Source organism: Anas acuta, chromosome 4 (assembly GCF_963932015.1).
Source record: "Anas acuta chromosome 4, bAnaAcu1.1, whole genome shotgun sequence".
NCBI classification, from domain to species: domain Eukaryota; kingdom Metazoa; phylum Chordata; class Aves; order Anseriformes; family Anatidae; genus Anas; species Anas acuta.
The window spans coordinates 23565523-23587525 of record NC_088982.1 but is presented as its reverse complement, the minus strand read 5'-3'; the positions used below and the strand labels follow the sequence as shown (position 1 = coordinate 23587525).

The window sequence follows — 22003 nt, the reverse complement described above, 5'->3', positions numbered from 1 at the left end:
CTTCCCCGCAGGGAGCCCCCAGCCCCAGGCACAGAGCCAGTCTGGGGCCTTTTGCAGCCAGCCCGCTGGGCACAGACAGAGGCACAGGCACAGGGGACATCCCTGCTGCCGTCCCCAGCTGGGAAAGCAGCACTTCTCACCTCTTCCTCCTGGCAGTCCAGCCAGTTGCTTGCCACAGAGCAGAACACCTGGGCAAGGTTTTCGTAGAGCTGCTCCTTCTCCGTAGCAGGCAAGGAGCATCCTTTCCAGGTGCAGATGTAAACGTTGACCACTTTGGCCCACTGCTCCAGAGCTGCAGCAAGAGAAGAGAAAAAGGAGCCTGGAGCAGGGAAGGGAGCGGCACCCCCCGCCAGCCTGCTGGAAGCCCCATTTTTGCCCATCAGGGCACAGGAACCCGGTAGGAAAGCCCAGGAAGGCAGCAAAAGGACCTAGGAGTTCCCGGGCACCTTCACCTCCAGCCCACAGAAACCTTCAGCCACCCTTTCCAGGCGTCCCCAACGCTTTGGGATGGCAGCAGCGTGGGCTCAGGCCCGCCATGCCCGCTCTGAGAGCAGAGCGAGGTGCCAGGGGCTGCCCTGCCCCTGCCCCTGCCCCTGCCCCTGCCCCTGCCCCTCCCCAGGGTCCACTCACCACCGCAGGCAGCACGCAGGATCCGGCCGCTCCCTAACTGGCCCACCACGGTGCGCAGCCCCAACAGCACCACGCGCATGAAGGGGATGCACTGCAGGGCTGCGAAGAGAGCGGAGAGTGGCCATGGTCAGAGCCCCCAGCCGGCACTGGCAGCGAGGGAGGAGGCGCTGCAGCCACGGTGCCCCCCAGCTCAGCACGGCTTGCGTGGAGAGGGGAAGGATCCCTTTCTATCCCAGCTCTCCCAGCCTGGCCCAAAGCGGGAGGGGAGGGAGGGAAGGAGGGAGGGAGGGAGGATGGCGGTGCTGGACCGTACCGTTGGTGGTGAGGAGTTTGCCCACAGTGATGAGCACGAACTCCTTGGAGATCTGCCCTGGGGCATTCAGCTGGGCCAGGAGCTCGGCTAGCACGAAGCTGAAGTGGGAGCGGGCCAGAGCCACCAGGACGTCACTGGCAGCCACCTTCGTGTCTTCTGTCACGCCCTGAAACAGAGGCTCAGGTTGGCTCAAGAGCCTCTGTGGGGCCCCAAGGCCAGCAAAACCTGTCTGTGTGCTCCGCATTGCCCTCCAATGCCTGGCAGGCTGCTCCCCTCGCCTCCCAAGAGCACCATCTCACCTGGTCAGCTGTCAGGTCCCAGGACACCTCTGCTAGCAGCCGGTTGACGACACCGCACTGCAGGCAGCTGTCATCTTCCCACAAGACGGTCTCCAGCTCGCAGTAAGTCTGCGCTCTGTCGCCCTGGGGACAGAGCACCATAGGGATCAGTTGCACTTGCTTTGCTCCTCTTGCCAGCGCGCCGCCAGCTGCCCCCCCTCGCTCTGCAGAGCCTAGGGATGTGCTGCTGGGGCTGGGAAGCTGCAAGAGGGACACAAAGCCCCTGGCCTCTGGGCTTGGGCAGCCAGGGGACCTTGGGATGGGGCCCGGGAAAATGACTGCTCCTTGAGAAGCTCCAGGCTGGGCACTTCCCTGTGCCGGGGCTTCTGGACGACAAAACCAGGAGGGCAGAGGTGCCGCCAGGCACAGGCTCCCCCTGCTCCCCCCGCTGCATCATGGTGGGGAGCCCCCAGCTCACCTCCTCGTCTTGCAGGCGCTCTAGCAGAGAAGTCACAACACTGGCAGAGGTCGGGGCCGCTTCAGGGACAGGCCCTGGCACCCTGCCTCTGCCCTGGCGACGGCTACGTCTGGGCCAGCAGCCCACACCTGGAAGGAAGGAAAGAACGGAGCAGGTGGCATCGGTGCTGCTGGCTGCAGGGGGCTGGAGCTGGTAGGGACGAGGATCTTGGCCAGCTGGGAGAGAAATCTCCGCAGGAGACGCAGCCCCGAGCAGCCTGCTGGGAAGGGTCCTGCTTCAGCCCCCAACCTCCCTCCCGCTGCCCCTCACCGCTAAGGGCTCTCAGCCTCTCCATCGCAGCAGGATGTCCCCAGATAGACACAACGCTCTCTCTGGGTCCTCCTCCTACCGGCCCCACAAGCAACTGGGCCACAGCTGGCACGCACGGCAGAGGGATGTAGGAGGGATACACTGTGACCTCAGCACCAGGGCCTGTTACCACACAGAGGGCTGTCCCTAGCTCATGGCTGAAGTAGACTTGAGGAGGAAACTTCGGCACCGAAATCCATCCTGGCAAACCTACCGTATCTTGGTCTGGTTGTCGCCTTTCACCACTTCTCCACTGGGGTCATAGAACCACAGAATGTCCTGAGCTGGAAGGGAGCCACGAGGATCGCTGAGGCCAACTCCTGAGTCTCCAAAGTGTTATAAATGAGGTCTCAACTCAATCTGAATTTTGTAATATTTATAAAACAAATATTTCTAAAAGGTATAAAGTAAACAGCGCTGGGTGTGCGGGGAGTCTACGCTCCACCAACACGCACACACAAACATCAATTTTCTAAATATACAGCACGTTGCTTTACATACTAAACCCGAGTATGCCTACACATACGCACAATCAGGAAAGGTAACAAACAATCCTCTAAGTTCCATAACTTACTAAAATCGAGTACGCCTATACATAATCGCGAGCAGAAAAGGTAACAAAGAATCCTTGAAGTTCCACGACTTAACAGTCTCCATTTCCCATTCCTTTTCTTGATTACATACAAGTCTCCATTTTCCATTCCTTTTGAACAATATGTCTCGCTTTAAGTTGTCAAGCAACTCGGTCTTCAGGCCTTCTGTATCCCGTCGTTCTTCCCAGATCGAAGAAAAGCGTATCCATTTCCTTTTCAAGGCCAATAGGCCTGGGTCAAAAGGCACGTCCAGGTCACCAGAGGGCATAGCAGCAAAAGCCTTGGATGGCTATAGCAGCAGAGGGGCCCATGGCATAGCAGAAGGATCAGTAAAGGAGCCCGCAGCTCCCTCACTATCTGGCAAACCACACGTTTCTGACTGTGGTCCCACAGGGCTCTTTAAGGCCTCAGAGATTTCTTGCCAGGTGCCGAGCAATCCCACTGCAACCTTGTCGTTTTTAGTAGCAGAGTCCCACACCTTGACCTCAATTTGGTCCCATGTTTCAGGCTCATAAACTGTCCGATTGTCAATAAGGAGAATAAGCTGTAAGGTTACCAGGACAGTCTTTGTTCCTAAGGACGTACATGTATGATTCCCCACAAATTGCAGCTGCTTACCAGCGAGGGGCAGCTGTGTGCGTGGCTCCGCTTCTCTCAGCTTGAGCTTCTCTCCAGCTCCAGTGTGCCATTTCCAGCGACTTTCTGTGCGAGCTTCTCTGAGCGGTTTGCTGACTTTGGCTGAAGCTATCTTCATGGGGCGATCAATGTCCCTGTTCTCGTCCTGGTCTCCGTTCTGCTAGCCTGTTCCTTTTCATTCCTTCTTTCTAGTTCTTTATTGATGCCATAACTTCATTATATCGTGCTGCCTTTTTTCTCCTGAGAACAGGCTCCCCTCTTCTACCCTTCTCCCCACAGCAGTCCTTTTCAAAACCAACTTTTCATTGGTCAAACAACTTTGCATATAACAGCAACAGCAAACACCCAGAAACTTCCATGCCTTAACGGCTGGAGAAGAAGGAACCCGAGACTGCATGGCATCTCCTGAATCACCCTTCTTTGTTCCCTCTAAGCTCTTTTACATTCCTGATGGCCTCATCGTGAAGAGTCTGATGTTACCATCAACCTTGGGGCTTGCTGACCCCCATGGCCACACTCCCACATCTCCCCCTTCTTTATTAATATCGACCATTTTCTTGACACGAATTATTACTCCATATATCACAACAGTATGCTAAACCAGAACAATAGATTAGTTCCATTGGAGTTAGTTCCATATTCAGACCTCAGCTAAGATGGACTTTCTGACCAGTGTCGTACAGAAATAAAGAGAGACTGGTTTATGTCTTTGCTAGGGCAATAACCCCAGTGTTTGGCATTCAATACTGAAGGTGCTGTTCTGTTTTAACTCAAAAATAAAATAAAAATAAATATCACCTTACCCAGTGTTCTCATCGTGTCCGCTATTTAACCCAATCAAAACACTGCTGTGGAACAGGAGAGAGATATGGTTCCTGTTTTTTTTGCCTGCTTATCCTATCATAAAGCATGAAAATACACCATCAAATAATAATTAAATAATGAAGGAATGTCTTAATTAAATAATAAAATTATTTAATAACGTTTATTACACTTATTTAAATAATAAAATTAAGTAAACAATTCAGGAACTCCTCTCGTGAACGATAATAGGCTTATAATAATTGCTTTCCAAGTCAAAGGGAGAGGCAGAAAGTATGAACCTTAACAAAGTTGGTCTTTGATGGCTGTTGGATAGACGCTTAATGATACGATATGTTTTTCTTGTTGTTGTTACAGGATAAGAACAAAGACGGATGGATAAATATTGAGCATTGGCAAGGAACCATAAACCAGTACGGCAAAGAAAATGAGAGATCTCCAGAACTTATTTGTTTATGAGTGTCTCTTTGTTTTAACTTTTTGGAACAATATCAGCCTGTCTGTGGAAGATGAACTCTTTACACCTGTTTCTAATAATTTTCCAGAAGGTGGTTCTGAGAGAAACATCATGAGCCTTCCACTGTTGCATAAACATCATCAGCGGTCCAAAGCTGATTACAATTGGGTTGTAATAGAAAACACTACAGAAAGCCTGTCATTGTCACAAATCACTAATAGCAATGTAAAAAAATTAATAACTTTGTTGTCTGATTTCGGAAAAGGCTCCAGGCTACAGAATCTGACACTGACGAATGTGTCAGTGGACTGGAATATTTTTCTTGAACTTCTTCAGACTATATGGCAATCATCCATTGAATATTTCAATATCAACAATTTTACGCAATTGTCGAACATTGAAAAATATAACTTCAGGTATTCGGGTACTTCCATGAAAGCACTGGCACTGAAGAACATTTTAGTCACAGATCTGTACTTTTCACAGGATGACCTGTACCGGATACTTGCAGACATGAACATTGAAGCCTTGACAGTAGCAGGATCCGAGATGATACATATGCTATGTCCTTCATCTAACAGTCCCTTTAGATACCTAAATTTTATAAACAATGATTTAACCGATCTGCTTTTTCAGAACCGTGATACATTAATTCAACTGGAGATATTTATCTTACAGAAGAATAAATTTGAGAGCCTTTCCAAGGTGAGCTCCATGACCAGGTACACGAAATCACTGAGCTATCTGGACATGAGCAGCAACTTGCTGCGTACCGATGGAGCCGAGGAGCACTGCCAATGGACTGAGTCTCTGAAGGAGCTGGACCTGTCCTCAAACCAGCTGGCAGAGTCCGTGTTCGGGTGCTTGCCGGTCAATGTCAACAAACTGGACCTACACAACAACCAGATCAGCAGCGTCCCCCAGGGGATTGCTGAGCTGAAGTCTTTGAAAGAGCTGAACCTGGCGTCGAACAGGCTGGCCGACCTGCCGGGGTGCGGTGGCTTCTCGGCCCTGGAGATCCTGAATATGGAGATGAACTCGATCCTCACCCCTTCCGCCGACTTCTTTGAGAGCTGCCAGAGGGTGCGGGAGCTGGAAGCCGGGCACAACCCGTTCAAGTGCTCCTGTGAACTGCAGGCCTTCGTGCGTCTGGAGAGGCAGTCTGGGGGGAAGCTGTCCGGCTGGCCGGAGGCATACGTGTGCGAGTACCCCGAGGACCTGAAGGGAACGCAGCTGAAGGACTTCCACTTGACAGAGCTCGCTTGCAACATGACCCTGTTGCTTGTGACGGCTCTGCTGCTGACGCTGGTGCTGGTGGGGGTGGTGGCCTTTCTGTGCATCTACCTGGACGTGCCGTGGTACGTGCGCATGCTGTGGCAGTGGACGCAGACGAAGCGCAGAGCTTGGCACGAGTGCCCCGAGGAGCGGGAAACCGTCCTGCAGTTCCACGCCTTCATTTCCTACAGCGAGCGCGATTCCGTGTGGGTGAAGACCGAGCTGATCCCGAACCTGGAGAAGGGGGAGGGCAGCGTCCAGCTGTGCCAGCACGAGAGAAACTTTGTTCCCGGCAAGAGCATTGTGGAGAATATCATTAACTGCATAGACAAGAGCTACAAGTCAATCTTTGTGTTGTCTCCCAACTTTGTGCAGAGCGAGTGGTGTCACTACGAGCTCTACTTTGCCCATCACAAGTTGTTCAGTGAGAACTGCAACAGCTTGATCCTGATTTTGCTGGAGCCTATCCCTCCGTATATTATCCCTGCGAGGTACCACAAGCTGAAGGCTCTCATGGCAAAGAGAACGTACCTGGAGTGGCCAAAGGAGAGGAGCAAGCGTGCCCTTTTCTGGGCTAACCTGAGGGCAGCTATTAACATTAACCTGCCAGTGGCTGAGGGGCAAAGGTGTGGAGAAAGGGATTAAGAACCTTTCTAATGCAGTTAATTCTTCTTTTATTTTTTTTTAATGAAACAATAAATACTTTATGATTTCTATTTGTTGTCAATATATTTCACTTTGTGTTATAGAATACTATTCCTACAGAATTGTCTATGCTGCCTTACTAGAGGAAAAATTTAGCCCAGTTTACTGGAAGTCACTTGAGATTGACACCAAGATATAAACTGAACGTGTTTTTTGAAACTGTACTTGAAATATTGTAGTAACTATTTCTCAGTGGAATAAAATCTGGAGCATTTGGTATAGTCCTGTAGAAGAGGGACTGAATTGCTGGTGACTTCAGATAACTACATTAATCATAAGGCTTAGACCTGCTGGTCATAGGACTCTGTTAAAATTAGGTTGCAAGAAAGAAAATTGCGTGAGACTGCCGCCTGGGGGGAGGAGGTGGAAGAGGGTGGATGGCCTTTTGGGTTTCTTTCCTTTGTTTCTCGCTTCTCTAGCTTGTTAGGAATAGGCAATGAATGTGACTGTCTCCCTACTCTGTTTGGCCTGTCAAGATCATTGTTGAGCAATCTCCCCATCCTTATCTCAACCCTCAAGCCCTTTGCATCCTCTTTTCTCCCTGTTCCTCTTTGAGGAGGGGGAGTGAGAGAGTGGTTGTGGTGGAGCTCAGCTGCCCACCCGAGTAAAACCATCCCAGAAGTGCATGTTGAGAACTGCTTTGGAGAACAGTTTTCCAAAGATGCCCAAGATGAGTTCCTGGAATGTGCAAAGGGTGCAAAGGGCTCTTTAGTGAAACCTGGGGGAAAAAGTTAAGCTCCAGGTTACAGTAGTATACGTTCTCTGCGCTTCTCATGAAATGGACACGTTGGGAACAGGAGTGGCAAGCAGTTTCTCAGCAGCCTCTCCTGATCACGGTGACATTTGATGGATAACCCTGGGAGGCCTCACGGTTAGGTCCACCAGCTCCTTCAGAACCCATTTGTGCATCCTGCCAGGCTTTTCCCCACAGGCCCCAACGTGCCCCCCTGGCCCTACGAAAAAGACCCTTTGTCCGCAGAGGGGAGGCCACGTGGAGTTGGATTTCCCCAAGGACACAGCGAGCGCTGAGACCACGTACATGTACAGAGTTTTATTGCCCACAGGGTGCCATGGTCACCTAGGGCCTTGTCTGCCTTCTCCACGCTCGGGTGTCCTCAGTGCTGCTCGGGCCCTGGAAAGCTGCAACAAGACAGACAGAGCTGTGAGCAGCCAGCCCAGGCAGCTGTGCCCCCTGATCACTCCTGATGGTAGCTGGATCCCTGATCTCCAGATCACTCCTTGATGGTTGCTCAAGCTTTTGAAGGAACTCGGAGGCAGGTTGCAAGGCAAAGCCCTGCATCCCTGTCTACCCCATCTTCAGCCATGGGACACAGCACGGTGTGTGCCCTGTTCTGCAAAGGCAGGGCCCAGAGGAAAGAGGAAAGAGAAAGCAGAGGCCCCTACAGCTCTCTGGTCAGGAAAGGGAGTGGGAAGTTCCAGTGCGGGCTCTCACCAAGGATTTCGAAGGTCGATGGGTGCAGCCTCTGCCCGTTCTCTAGGCAGCCTCTCCTGGCTACGGCACGGAGCCTCTCCAACATGGGGGGGGCGTTTCTGGCCTAGGGCAAGACAGGAAGGCACAAGTTCATGGGGTCCAAAAAGATGCCTTCTGTTGCCCCTCAGCCAGCTGGGGCAGGGGGAAGGGGAGAGGCAGGGCAGGGCCACAGGGCCCTGACGTCTCGCTGGAGCACAGCTTCCTTACCAGGTAACTGCAGAGCGCATCCTGCAGCTCTTGTGCACCCAGCCTCTCGCAGAGAGAGATGATGTCCTGTGGCCGCCTCAGCCCCATAAATGGAGCACAGAGACTGAAGGTGATCTTGCACATCTGAAAAAGAGAGTTGTGCCGTCATTCCTCCTCCAGCAGCGTGTGTGGGACCTGCCCAGGGAGCTCAGCCAGCCACGCCTGGGCCGTGGCCACGCAGCTTTCTGGGGCTTTGGGAGCAAGCTCCAAGGGCACTTACGCTGGCAACTGCAGAGTCGGGATCCCGGAGGTGCAGGAAAAGGCTGACCCATGTTTCCGCCACTTCTCCGGCAAAGAACGACCGCTTGCTCGAGGCTGAGGAAGCCAGGACTGAATAGAGGCGCAAGGCCGAGTAGCGAAGGTACTCTTCTTCCTGCAAGCAGAAAGCCGTTTGTCAGCTGGGTAACGAGGCCGAAGCCGGCACTCAGCCAGCAGAGGCCATCCAGGCGGCGCATGCAGGCCCCTGCCCACCCCACGCTTCTCAGAGCAGCGGCAGCAAGAGCTGGCTTCACTCACAGACTCGAAGAACATCTTGGTGGCCCTGGCAATGTCTTCAAAGGCCGATCCCAAGTTCACCGCCTGCAGCACCCTCACGAGCTCAGCTAGCGCCAGCATGCTTTCTGCAACCACCTCGGGACAGGCAGTGTCCGCCAGGCTCTGTTGCAGCACCTGGACAACTTGTCTCCCGTGCTTCCGCACCTGCAAAGCCAAAGACGTGCACAGACTTTTTTACTCTGACGTTTGGCACCCAATTTGCCCTCGGCAGCCCTGCTGGCATCAGGGAAAGGAGCCCTGCTTTTGCCTTTGCCGCTCTGTCCAGGCCCTTGAAGCAGCTCTCCCCCGGGGTCTTGCTAGGGAGGGGAATATCCCTGCAGTCAGAGCGCAGGGAAATCCGTCTCACCTCCACGGGCATGCTGCCGGCTGCGTTGCCCAGAGCTCTCGCTGCCAGCTGCCTTATGGTGCTGCTTCGGTGCTGTGCTTTCTCAGCCAAGACACGCAGAGTCTTCAGGACGTTCCTCTTCTCAAGAGGCGGCTCCTTCATCAGCTGCAACAGAGCAACACAGCCACGAGAGTCAGGACACAACCTCAGCCCAGGCACAGCACACAAGCAGGCTTCGCACAAAGGAGTCTCGATGGGGACGCTTGCTTCTCATCTCTCCCCACAGCAAGAGGCAGCCCAAGCAGCAATGTCTTTCAGAAAAGTCCTGGGGAGCCCCCCTGCCCTCCTACTGCCTCACCTCAGCAAAGAAAGCCATGGCCGTCAGCTGCAGGTTTGCTGATGGGTAGCGCAGCCACTGGGAGAAGATCTCAATCAGCTCCCGGGAGATGAGCTGGGCACGGAGCAGGACACTGCACAAAGAGCACAAGGGGCAACGCCCGGTCAAGTGGGAAGGCTGCAGGCTGCCACCGCGGACTTGCCCTCCTCCAGCACAGGCGCTGCTCTGCCCTGCACAGAGCTCCCCGAGCACGCAGGAAAGGGCCCCGGCAGCCGTTCCCCTGGGCGCAGCCACCGAGAGGAAGGCGAGATGCTGCCCTGGGGCTCTCACCTCGTCAGGAGGCACATGCCCTCGGCATAAGTGCGGGGGCTCTCCAGCAGCGCCGACATTTTCTGCCTCCAGAACGGCGTCAGCCAGCTCTTCTCAGCGCATTTGCTCAGCACTGCCATGAGAGTTTTGCAGAAAGGCCTGGGAAAGAGCAAGAGCCAGAGAAGTCTCAGATCAGAGCAGTGTTCCGCAGGGATCTTACAGAACTTACAGGAACTTAGCAGAGCAAGAATGCTCAGCAGCTTTACGAGCCGCTTCTTCACTCATCCCAAGCTCCAGCGACGGAGAGAGAGGCAAAGAAGCGCAGAGGCAACGCTCTGTAGCCACCAGGTCTGTGGCAAAAGCCGGCCAAAAAAGCAACTGTCTATTTAAGCCCTGGCAAGGTGCCCTGTTGTGTTGTGTTGTGTTGTGTTGTGGGGGGACTGATGTGAGCACTCGAACCTCCCCAGGGAGGCAGCACCGCCTGAGTGCAATGCTTGGTGCACCCTGACAGGCCGGGAATTACACCGGCAGAGCCTCCACGGCAGGAAAGCACAGCTGCCCGTGGCCAGAGCTGGGCCACAAACCCTGCGAGGATGTGGCAGCTGTGCTTGTGCTCCCTGGGAGTCACCGCCCAGGAAGACCCTCAGCACACAGACATCTCTACCACAGTGAAAACCAACTTTGCACAAGCCATCGTGCAAGAATGACAGAGAGAAAAACAGAGAAAAGAAAGCCCCAAACAAACAGGGATGGGAGGAAAAAAGCAAATCTGCAGCCTCAAGTGGCCTCCCGCCTAGGAAGCAGGACAGGAAACAACCAAGCATGCTTGGCTAGGCAATTCAAGACCCCTTGCCCTGCCCCTCCTGCTCCTGACCTGCACACGTTGTCCTCTTGCCGCTGATCCTCAGCGTGCCCTCTCCAGGGGCTGAGGGGCGCAGACAGCATCTCTTCCCCCAGTGCCTTGCTGAGCTGCAGCAGGAGCCCAGGGAGGAGGGAGGGAAGCAAGCTCTGGACCCCCTCCTTGGACTGCACGGACACCATTTCGGAGATGGCACGGGTGACCTGCAGGGAAATGAGAGCACCCGACAAGCACCCGTTAAACAAGAGCTTTGCCACCAGCCCCGGCCCGCTGGCTGCCTGGGGCACTTCTACTGCCTGCACGCCCCGTCTCCGGGACAGCCTTGCAGCCTGGGAGCAGCGGCTGTCCCGGCCGTCCCGAACTGCTACCGCTGAGACACTGCAGCAGAGACGCTTGCAAAGGGCACCCAACGCCTTGCCCTCGGACTGGGAGTGGGGGAGCAGGCACAAAGCCTCTGCCACCGAACGTACAGTCAAGGACTCCGGAGAAGGCTGGTGGGCGTGCAGCCTGCGACTGGGCGAGCTGGGCTGGGAGCTGTCGTCTCCCACTTTCTTCAGCTTCCTCGCTAAGCGCTTCAGCACACCGAGGCCAATGCTGTCTCTCCCCAGAGTCCTCCACAGCTCCAGTGTGTTTCTGCCAAGAGATGTGCAACCATGAGCCTGTATGCTCTGTTACCAGTGCTACAAGCACACCTCCGACATTTGGCTGGAGGAGAAGGAGCTGCTGCTCCCCTTGGATCGCCCTAGGGGAGGGGAGGCAAGCTACGGCTCTCTGAGCCCAGCAGGAAAGGGAGGAGCGCATGTACCTGTCCAGAGGCACAAACTTCTCAAGGATGACGTTTATCGTGACCTCCCGGTGATGGCGGGCCAGGATCAGCACCGCACGGTGCACAAAGTACACGAACGAGGGCTCCAGCATGGACTCTGTGCAGGTGTGCAGGGCGGAGACGATTCCTCGCACCTGAAAGAAGCAGGGGAGAAAGAACGTCTTGGCACGGGAACATGGACGTTCAGCCCATGAGCCACGCCTGCTCCCTTGCCACGCTTTCACGCTCGAAGGCGAAATTTCACCCCTAGCACCCTGCCCGAGCCCTGACTCTGCACCGAGAGCTTCTTTAGCACACAAACGGCAAGATGTGTGGTGCGACAGCCAAAGCAAAAAAGTCCAAGGCATGGCAAAATGTCTCTTACGTCTGGACCAATGTCCTTGCCACACGTTTCCAGAAAGGTGAGCATCCAGTTGCCTGCAGCACGCACGCGGCTTCCTCTGGAATGCCGGAAGGGCCCCAGGATGGCATTCATGAAGTCTGCGGCCTGTTCTTTGGGGACGTTTTTGCAAACGACCTGGAAAGATGCAAGAACCAGGAGAGATCGAGAGCCCGTCACGGCTCCGCTCCAGCTCTTCAGAACATAAGGCAAGCTTGAGGGCACTCCTTACCTCTGCGATGCGGATGGAGGTCTGGAGCTGCTGAGAGGCGTCGCTGCGAGCACTCAGCCCCTCACACAAGCTCGCAGGGTCGTCTGTCTCCAGCACCCTGTTCGTGGCCTTGGCTGCAACGAGCACGGGGAGAAAAGGGGAGTCCCACTTAGGGCAACTGAACTTCCCTTCCCAGCCTTTGCTGAAGGCCAGGGGAGTCAGTCTTGAACTCGCTGCAGCGGGATGGCCCTTGCCAGGTTCCCGCTAGGGCCAGGCGGGGCAGAGGGCCGGCAGGCGCCTGCTCTACTCACACTCACCTTGGATGTGGAGAAGGGAGCTGAGGCAGGCAGCGGCCAGCTGGCGGGAGCTGCTCGTGGGCTCACAGGTCAGAGGCCCCAGCAATCCCGCCAAGGCGCCAAACGGCAGGTAGGCACCTCTGGTCTGCAGGGGCGAGAGGAAGAACAAGGGCTGGAGGTGGCCCCAGCACTCCCTTGCGTCTCCCAGCCGCGCCCTGCTCAGGCCAGGACTGGGCAGAGGGGGGCTGGGCGCTGGGGGACCCCACAGCCCGTGCACAGCTGGGCAGAGCTGCCCTGCCAGGCCCCCTTGCAGCTGGGGGCACACGCTGGGCATCCTTCCTCACCTGAAAAGCCACTCCATCTCTGCAGTCCTCCAGCAGCTGGGCGCAGACCTGCAGGGCTTTCTTGCACACCCACGGATCGTCCGAGGAGAGCCAGAACCACAGCACCTGGGGCAGAGCAGCTCTGTCTGCCAAGGGGCATCTTTCCCTTCCCGCCATCCCTCTCCATTTCCCTCCCTTCCTGGCACTTTCCCTGCGGCACTGCCCCACTCTCTTCAGACGCACCTGCTCCCACCCAGGAGCTTTTCCCTGCAGCCAGCTCCCTGCTGCAGCCAGCCAGGGGCTGCCTCTTGGCTTTCCCCCCTGAAGGGCCCACTTCTTGGCCTCCCCGAGCTCACAGTCACCTGGCATGGCAGCAGGAGGTTCCTGCTCCTCTGCTAATTCCCCAGAGGCTCCAGAACTCACAGGGTCCCCACTGGTGACAGGAGGGACGCTTGCCCCAGCACCCCATGGATACTCACCTCGGCGATGTCTACCAAGTCGACAGGGCTTGGCTTTGCCTTGAGCAGGACTGCCATGAGCCGGCCCAGAGCCTTCGTGGCCATGTGCAGAGACTGAAAGCGGGGGAGAGGGACGCAGATGCAGGATCACGGCTGCTGCCAGCACACAGCTTGTGCTGGGGAGGGCAGCTTGTCCTGAGCGAGAGGTGGGCAGGGAAGGGACAGCAAGTTACCTGGAGCTGCAGCACTGCCTGCTCTGCGTTCCTGATCTCCCCAGTCTGCTCAGCCGCTGAAGGAAGTGGCAGGATGGCCCGGCAGCAGTCAGACAGCAGGCTGCAAATTTCCTTGCTGCTGAACGAGATCTCCAGCTTGCTGGCAAGGGGAAAAAGGAAGACGAGGGAAAACAATAAAAAAGAGGAGTTCCTAGCGCTCTCCAGAGAGGGTCGCATGGCATCTGGGCTTGTCCTCATCGACAGCCCCAAATGCAAGCAGCCTAGGCTGTGGCAGGGAGTGCTGCTCTTTGGGAGCTCCCCGACAGGAGGAACGTCATCCCGCCTCACAGCCCCCGCAGCTCCTCGCTCTTACCTCCACTGCTCCAGGGCCAGAATCACCTTGAGGTGCAGGGACGCTGCCGGGAAGTCCCAGAGCGTCGTCTTCATCAAGTTCTGCAAGAGAAAGTCGCCAAGTGGGCCTTGGGCACAGGAGAGCTCTCGCAACCTGCCTGGGGACGGGCACTCCTGCCAGACACTGGCTGCAGCGCTCCCGCAGCTCCCACAGGGGCGCTGCAGGATGGAGCAGCTCCCCAGCGGCTGCCCAGCCATGGCCACTGCCTGCCAGCACCCAAGGGCCCCCCCCACCAGCTGGGGACACGGCTCCAGGAGCTCCCACGCGGCTGAGGGAGACCTTCCTGCCTCCTGGCATGGCCCCAAACTCCCCTGCAAGACAGCCCTGGCTCTGGGCACTCACCTGCAGGATCAGCAGCAGCTTGTGCTTCAGGACAGGATGGAAGCTGCCCAAGTTCCCCGCAGCGTGGATGGCACAGCCGACCTCAAGGATGCTCTGCGCCAGGGCAAGATTGGTCTGCAAGTTCTGGGGCCCAAGAGAGAAGAAAACCCTTGGAACTGGAGGAAGGGCCACGGGCTGCGAGAGGAACATGAGCCCACGGGGGAAATCTAGGGGAAGGCCTTGGATCTTCCTGCTGGGACAAACCATTCCTCGGGGGACCCTGAGAAAGAGACGGCCCAGCTCAGGTGCAGCCGTGCCCCTGCACGCCCCGAGCTCTCACCTGGCTGCTGGAGATGGAGAGCAGCAGGATGTTGCCTGCGATGTCTGCCTCCACGTGGGCGAGCAGTTGTTCCTTGGAGGCACGCAGTGCCATGCTGCTGTGGGCGAGCATGACAGCCCTGCAAGTGGCCTCAGCTCTCCTGCTGGCCTGGGTCGTCTGCGTTGCAAGAGATGCTGTGAGACGTCCGCCCCATGGCCCCCCACAGCCCACGACGAAGAGCAGGTGGAAGACAGCCAGGGAGGGAAACCCCAAACACCTCACCTTCCTGCCTCTGGAAACCCTAAGGCCCCGGACACTGCTCGAGGTGGCAGCAAATGTTGTCAGTGTCTCCAAGGCCAGGCGGAAGTGGCTGTCGGCGGCTTGGCAGACGAGAGCAATGATTCCCTGCAACAAAAGAGCGAGGGACAGTTGGCACAGGCCCAGCCGTTCACAGTGGCGGGCAGCGATGAGGAGCTGGAAAAGGCCTGGAGCAGGGCCCAGGGACAGAGCAGGGAAGCTCACCTGGGCCTCAGATGGCTCCTCAGGTTGTGCTCTCGTCAGATGGTGCAGCAGGTTCTCTTGGACGTGTGGGAGTTCCTGACAAGCTCCCAGCGTCGTCCCAAGAGCCTTGTACAGGAAAGCCTGCAAGGGAAGAAGCCGAGCCCGAGATGCAGCACCAGCCTGGCGTGCTGCAACGGGGCCAGAGCAGGACAGGCGCCAGCGCACGGGGAGCAGCCGAGCCCGGACGCAGGGATGGGCTTTCGCCAGCCCCGCTCAGCACGAGAGGAGGGAAAGGCCGCGGGGGGCAAGGGCCGGGGAAGCAGCGCAGACAGCCCTCGTGGGCAGAGCAGCGCCTGCAGCCCCAGCCCCAGCCCCGCACGTGGGCGGGGGCCCCGTGGCTGCGCTGCCAGGGGAGAGCCGGGCAGGGAACCGACCTTCTCCCCAGAGCTGCTGGGAGAGCTGTCCAGCCGCTGGCTCAGCGCACAGCTCAGGCGCTTGATCCAGGCGTCGTCCCCGATGGTTTCCAGGGATGCCCTCAGGAACTGCAGGAGAGAACAGGAGAGGAAGCGAATGCTTCTTGGCCTTTGACAAGCAGGAAGAGGCAGTGCCAAGGCACACGGCCACGCCAGAGTGGCCTTCCACGAGAGCTGTGGCCCGTGGGAGAAGGGAGAGACTCCTCTAGGAGGAGGAGTGGGGTGCCTGGGAAACACCCCTGCCAGCTGGGGAATGCCACCTCTATCTATATGCTACGCCTCCCAGGGCTGCAGTACCTGAAGCAGACGGCGCTCCCACTCGGCAGCGTCTGGGATGTTCCCCTTTCCTCCTAGAAAGAAGACAAAAACCTTGCTTGGGACCAAGCCACAACAGAAGAGCTGCTGCAAAGCTGGCCTGGCCCAGGGAAGCTGGTGGCTGCACCCGCTCCAGAGGCAGCCGTCCGTCCCTCCCCACAAGCACCGCCCCAGCAGGGCCATGGAGGTGCCACCAGGGCCGGGACGAATGGATGGCTGTGGGACCGCTCCCCCCAGCTTCAGTGCTGGCTCCCCGGCAGGGAAACGAAACGGCAGCAGAAGAAGCACTGGGCACCAGGCGGGGATTCCCCTTAGCCATGCTGGGAAGCTGACTTGCCATGCCCTCCCTCCCCTTTCCCCTCCCCAGCAGCACTTTACCTTGGAGGTACTGCAGCAGCAGGGGAATCTCGCTGTTCCACGTGGCCCCCACAGCTCCGTGGATCCTGCTGTGGAGGCTCTGCAGCACCAGCAAGGCAGCAGCTTGGAGGTCACTGCCCGCAAAAGGAGACCCCGCCACCACCAGCAAGCGAGCCAGCAAGTTGTGCGGAGTCAGCGTCGTGTCTACGGGGAGAAAGAAATGCTGGGTGAGATGCCGAGCCACACCGTGCCCTGCCACGCTGCCGTCCCTGCAGGGCGCAGACCCAGAGGTCAGCATTGGGGGAGTTGCTACTCCTACCTTGCAACAGGGCGTTGAGGACATCGGGATCCAGTTCGTGATGCTCGTGCCCTGCTGTCAGCTCATTTCTCTCAGCCAGGGCACGGAGACAGCGCGAGAGGGGGATCAGCATGCCCGTGTACTTGGCTGGCATCACATAGATCAGCAGCCTCGGCCACAGGAGCTGTAGGCCATGAGACAATTCAGCCCGTCAGCATTTCTGCCTCAGCTCAGAGATGGGGAGGATGGTGTGCATCTCCCTGAGCACTTCCGAGCATGCTGGGGGGGAGCCTTCAGGTGTGCAAAGGGGGCTAGGAACAAATGGCCTGACGGAGAGGAGAGGAGAGGAGCAGCAGCAGCAGGACAGAGGAGGACTTACTTTGGCCATCCCTCTCACAGAGATGTCCAGCGACCCCAGGACGTCCATGCACAGCCCTTGGAGAGCTCCTTCTTCCTGGGCTTCCTGGGCAGACAGGAGTCCCGCAGCCTGCAAGACACCATTGGGAACCCCCCGCCCCGCTTGCTCTCAGTTCCTGCCCCAGAAGGCTCAGGCGTGGCCCCAGCAGGCTCCCATGCCAGCCTCCTGGCAGCAGATCTCCCCAGGGAAGATGTTGCACGCTGGCCTTACCCTTCTGCTCGAGCTCTGGCTGAACTCGCTGAAGATGTAGCCCACAACGTCCCACGCTGAGCAGCTCTGGGCATTGGCACTGAGCAGCTCCCTGATGAAGTGCAGAACTGCCCTCCTCACCTGCCAGGGGTCAAGTGTGCTTAGCACAGGGCCACGGGGACCTGCCCATGCCGGCAGCGGCATCACCTCTGGCCGTCAGCCCTCCCTCCGGTAAACACGAAGGAGCGGGGAAATGGCTGGCTAGGTCCGAGCCCTTCTAGTCCAGCCTTGCCAGGCTCTGCCTCTGCCCTGAGGGAAAAGGTTGCTCTCCCATCCCAACCCCGACCCCGACCCCGACCCTGACGGCACAGTCCCTTCCCAAAGCAGCTCACCGGGATGCTGGGGTCCCTGCACACACTCTTGACAGCCTCCACCACCTCGGGCAGCTTCTCTGCCATCGCGGACTCTGCAAGAGATCCAGTGAGGCATGCGTGGAGGCACAGCCCAGAGGGCGGAAGAGAGCCCTCCAAGCCCTGACCCCGCAGTACTGACCGTCACAGCGTGCCAGAGCACCGAGCAGACCCAGGGCTGCCACGCGCACGGCCTCCCTCTCGTGGCCCAGCTGGGACTCCAGGAACAGGATCGTCTCCTCTGGGCAGATGCGAGCTGTGGGGAGGAAATCCCATCCTGCATTAGCAAGCAGCTTACCCCCATTGCTGAGCTTTGGGAGAGAGCTGCCGGGACACCACGGGGCATCGCCACAGCTCCTCTCCTTACCTTGCAGCAGGATGCACTGGCTCAGCTCTGCCTTATGGTCCTGGCTGTGCTCTTTGGTGTCGGCAGTGAGCTGTGGGAACAAGGTGGGAACATGGTGGAGAAAGTCCCAGCAGCATTGAGAGGGCCCGAAAAGAAACGGCGCTGCCAGCTCTCATCTCCCTGGGCACTGGTGGCAAGAGGACCCCCAGCCAAAACCCAGCCCACCCCACAGCGTCCCCAGGGACCCACGCACAGGTCTGGAGCACCCAGGAGCCACCCAGGAGCCAAGGCCGAGCAGCATTCAAAGACTCGGGGCTCTGGAGTCCTCCCGAGACTCAGCCAAGAGGGAATTGCTGTGGCTGTGTGGGTGCAGGCTCCCCTTACCTCGCTGTACACGACGCTGTTAATGGCAAGACACTTGCCCTTGGGGACGGGGATCTGAACTTGCTCCAGGGCCTCCAGGAAAGAAAGGAGGCTCTGCAAGAGAACGGGAGAGGAAGAAAGGGCCGAAGCCATGTCAAGCCACTTGCAAATGGAGCAACTGTGCACAGCCACAGAGCTCCCCGTGCAAACAGCCCCTGAGCCCTCGTGCCACTTGCACAGACCCCACGGCCGTGCCAGGCCCTGCGCCACACCTCACCTTGGTCACCCTGGAGGCGTCTTGGACCGTCCGGTACTGCTGCAGGAGCCAGAGGAGCTGCTCCCAGACATGCTCCCGGTGCTCCTCCTTGTGCAGGAGGACACGCATCAAGGGAGTCATGGCCCCGATGACGGCTTGCTTGTCCTGGAGAGGAAGCGGGGAGGCCCAGCGTCAAAGGCTGAAGGCCTGCCCTGCCCACAGAGAGGCCTTCCCCTTGCCCTTTCCCTTCTGCCCTGCAGGAGATGGGCTTGCTCTGGAGGGCAGAGAGGTTTTCCCCACCCCTCACCCCCCGCCCTGCCTGCCCAAATGCCCTGGGCTTCAGCTGCTTCCCCGCAGGGAGCCCCCAGCCCCAGGCACAGAGCCAGTCTGGGGCCTTTTGCAGCCAGCCCGCTGGGCACAGACAGAGGCACAGGCACAGGGGACATCCCTGCTGCCGTCCCCAGCTGGGAAAGCAGCACTTCTCACCTCTTCCTCCTGGCAGTCCAGCCAGTTGCTTGCCACAGAGCAGAACACCTGGGCAAGGTTTTCGTAGAGCTGCTCCTTCTCCGTAGCAGGCAAGGAGCATCCTTTCCAGGTGCAGATGTAAACGTTGACCACTTTGGCCCACTGCTCCAGAGCTGCAGCAAGAGAAGAGAAAAAGGAGCCTGGAGCAGGGAAGGGAGCGGCACCCCCCGCCAGCCTGCTGGAAGCCCCATTTTTGCCCATCAGGGCACAGGAACCCGGTAGGAAAGCCCAGGAAGGCAGCAAAAGGACCTAGGAGTTCCCGGGCACCTTCACCTCCAGCCCACAGAAACCTTCAGCCACCCTTTCCAGGCGTCCCCAACGCTTTGGGATGGCAGCAGCGTGGGCTCAGGCCCGCCATGCCCGCTCTGAGAGCAGAGCGAGGTGCCAGGGGCTGCCCTGCCCCTGCCCCTGCCCCTGCCCCTGCCCCTGCCCCTCCCCAGGGTCCACTCACCACCGCAGGCAGCACGCAGGATCCGGCCGCTCCCTAACTGGCCCACCACGGTGCGCAGCCCCAACAGCACCACGCGCATGAAGGGGATGCACTGCAGGGCTGCGAAGAGAGCGGAGAGTGGCCATGGTCAGAGCCCCCAGCCGGCACTGGCAGCGAGGGAGGAGGCGCTGCAGCCACGGTGCCCCCCAGCTCAGCACGGCTTGCGTGGAGAGGGGAAGGATCCCTTTCTATCCCAGCTCTCCCAGCCTGGCCCAAAGCGGGAGGGGAGGGAGGGAAGGAGGGAGGGAGGGAGGATGGCGGTGCTGGACCGTACCGTTGGTGGTGAGGAGTTTGCCCACAGTGATGAGCACGAACTCCTTGGAGATCTGCCCTGGGGCATTCAGCTGGGCCAGGAGCTCGGCTAGCACGAAGCTGAAGTGGGAGCGGGCCAGAGCCACCAGGACGTCACTGGCAGCCACCTTCGTGTCTTCTGTCACGCCCTGAAACAGAGGCTCAGGTTGGCTCAAGAGCCTCTGTGGGGCCCCAAGGCCAGCAAAACCTGTCTGTGTGCTCCGCATTGCCCTCCAATGCCTGGCAGGCTGCTCCCCTCGCCTCCCAAGAGCACCATCTCACCTGGTCAGCTGTCAGGTCCCAGGACACCTCTGCTAGCAGCCGGTTGACGACACCGCACTGCAGGCAGCTGTCATCTTCCCACAAGACGGTCTCCAGCTCGCAGTAAGTCTGCGCTCTGTCGCCCTGGGGACAGAGCACCATAGGGATCAGTTGCACTTGCTTTGCTCCTCTTGCCAGCGCGCCGCCAGCTGCCCCCCCTCGCTCTGCAGAGCCTAGGGATGTGCTGCTGGGGCTGGGAAGCTGCAAGAGGGACACAAAGCCCCTGGCCTCTGGGCTTGGGCAGCCAGGGGACCTTGGGATGGGGCCCGGGAAAATGACTGCTCCTTGAGAAGCTCCAGGCTGGGCACTTCCCTGTGCCGGGGCTTCTGGACGACAAAACCAGGAGGGCAGAGGTGCCGCCAGGCACAGGCTCCCCCTGCTCCCCCCGCTGCATCATGGTGGGGAGCCCCCAGCTCACCTCCTCATCTTGCAGGCGCTCTAGCAGAGAAGTCACAACACTGGCAGAGGTCGGGGCCGCTTCAGGGACAGGCCCTGGCACCCTGCCTCTGCCCTGGCGACGGCTACGTCTGGGCCAGCAGCCCACACCTGGAAGGAAGGAAAGAACGGAGCAGGTGGCATCGGTGCTGCTGGCTGCAGGGGGCTGGAGCTGGTAGGGACGAGGATCTTGGCCAGCTGGGAGAGAAATCTCCGCAGGAGACGCAGCCCCGAGCAGCCTGCTGGGAAGGGTCCTGCTTCAGCCCCCAACCTCCCTCCCGCTGCCCCTCACCGCTAAGGGCTCTCAGCCTCTCCATCGCAGCAGGATGTCCCCAGATAGACACAACGCTCTCTCTGGGTCCTCCTCCTACCGGCCCCACAAGCAACTGGGCCACAGCTGGCACGCACGGCAGAGGGATGTAGGAGGGATACACTGTGACCTCAGCACCAGGGCCTGTTACCACACAGAGGGCTGTCCCTAGCTCATGGCTGAAGTAGACTTGAGGAGGAAACTTCGGCACCGAAATCCATCCTGGCAAACCTACCGTATCTTGGTCTGGTTGTCGCCTTTCACCACTTCTCCACTGGGGTCATAGAACCACAGAATGTCCTGAGCTGGAAGGGAGCCACGAGGATCGCTGAGGCCAACTCCTGAGTCTCCAAAGTGTTATAAATGAGGTCTCAACTCAATCTGAATTTTGTAATATTTATAAAACAAATATTTCTAAAAGGTATAAAGTAAACAGCGCTGGGTGTGCGGGGAGTCTACGCTCCACCAACACGCACACACAAACATCAATTTTCTAAATATACAGCACGTTGCTTTACATACTAAACCCGAGTATGCCTACACATACGCACAATCAGGAAAGGTAACAAACAATCCTCTAAGTTCCATAACTTACTAAAATCGAGTACGCCTATACATAATCGCGAGCAGAAAAGGTAACAAAGAATCCTTGAAGTTCCACGACTTAACAGTCTCCATTTCCCATTCCTTTTCTTGATTACATACAAGTCTCCATTTTCCATTCCTTTTGAACAATATGTCTCGCTTTAAGTTGTCAAGCAACTCGGTCTTCAGGCCTTCTGTATCCCGTCGTTCTTCCCAGATCGAAGAAAAGCGTATCCATTTCCTTTTCAAGGCCAATAGGCCTGGGTCAAAAGGCACGTCCAGGTCACCAGAGGGCATAGCAGCAAAAGCCTTGGATGGCTATAGCAGCAGAGGGGCCCATGGCATAGCAGAAGGATCAGTAAAGGAGCCCGCAGCTCCCTCACTATCTGGCAAACCACACGTTTCTGACTGTGGTCCCACAGGGCTCTTTAAGGCCTCAGAGATTTCTTGCCAGGTGCCGAGCAATCCCACTGCAACCTTGTCGTTTTTAGTAGCAGAGTCCCACACCTTGACCTCAATTTGGTCCCATGTTTCAGGCTCATAAACTGTCCGATTGTCAATAAGGAGAATAAGCTGTAAGGTTACCAGGACAGTCTTTGTTCCTAAGGACGTACATGTATGATTCCCCACAAATTGCAGCTGCTTACCAGCGAGGGGCAGCTGTGTGCGTGGCTCCGCTTCTCTCAGCTTGAGCTTCTCTCCAGC

The 22003-nt window shown here is 57.7% G+C and overlaps 3 protein-coding genes and 1 long non-coding RNA gene across 4 annotated transcripts; 1 reads left to right on the top strand and 3 right to left on the bottom strand.

Annotated features, from left to right (window-relative positions):
• The first annotated feature begins 4521 nt into the window (after positions 1–4521).
• On the top strand, positions 4522–6524 carry LOC137855700 (toll-like receptor 1). The gene has a single exon (XM_068680114.1). It carries the CDS (start codon positions 4526–4528, stop codon positions 6473–6475), a length of 1950 nt encoding a protein of 649 aa, XP_068536215.1. The 5' UTR covers positions 4522–4525; the 3' UTR covers positions 6476–6524.
• A 1047-nt stretch (positions 6525–7571) lies between these two features.
• LOC137855219 (uncharacterized) lies at positions 7572–8394 on the bottom strand. Its single transcript, XR_011095607.1, has 3 exons — positions 8235–8394; positions 7989–8091; positions 7572–7675 (listed from the first exon to the last, which is right to left on the bottom strand). It is a non-coding gene; the product is annotated as an uncharacterized lncRNA (long non-coding RNA).
• Positions 8395–8421: 27 nt separating this feature from the next.
• Positions 8422–9961, bottom strand: LOC137855310 (protein maestro-like). Its single transcript, XM_068679347.1, has 5 exons — positions 9821–9961; positions 9512–9623; positions 9175–9318; positions 8790–8972; positions 8422–8646 (listed from the first exon to the last, which is right to left on the bottom strand). The coding sequence occupies exons 1-5, from the start codon at positions 9937–9939 to the stop codon at positions 8422–8424; spliced, it is 783 nt and encodes a 260-aa protein (XP_068535448.1). The 5' UTR covers positions 9940–9961.
• A 115-nt stretch (positions 9962–10076) lies between these two features.
• Positions 10077–21595, bottom strand: LOC137855309 (maestro heat-like repeat-containing protein family member 2B). The gene is made up of 33 exons (XM_068679346.1): positions 21415–21595; positions 20949–21018; positions 20387–20642; positions 19930–20052; positions 19631–19796; positions 19318–19416; positions 18828–18979; positions 18363–18506; positions 18107–18199; positions 17744–17813; positions 17519–17632; positions 17359–17432; positions 16988–17107; positions 16739–16846; positions 16381–16543; positions 16083–16265; positions 15687–15739; positions 15351–15458; positions 14938–15057; positions 14698–14820; positions 14437–14592; positions 14118–14342; positions 13737–13816; positions 13385–13523; positions 13173–13265; positions 12622–12819; positions 12392–12515; positions 12096–12208; positions 11849–12001; positions 11464–11618; positions 11129–11291; positions 10674–10861; positions 10077–10149 (listed from the first exon to the last, which is right to left on the bottom strand). Exons 1-33 carry the CDS (start codon positions 21593–21595, stop codon positions 10077–10079), a joined length of 4380 nt encoding a protein of 1459 aa, XP_068535447.1.
• Positions 21596–22003: the final 408 nt, after the last annotated feature.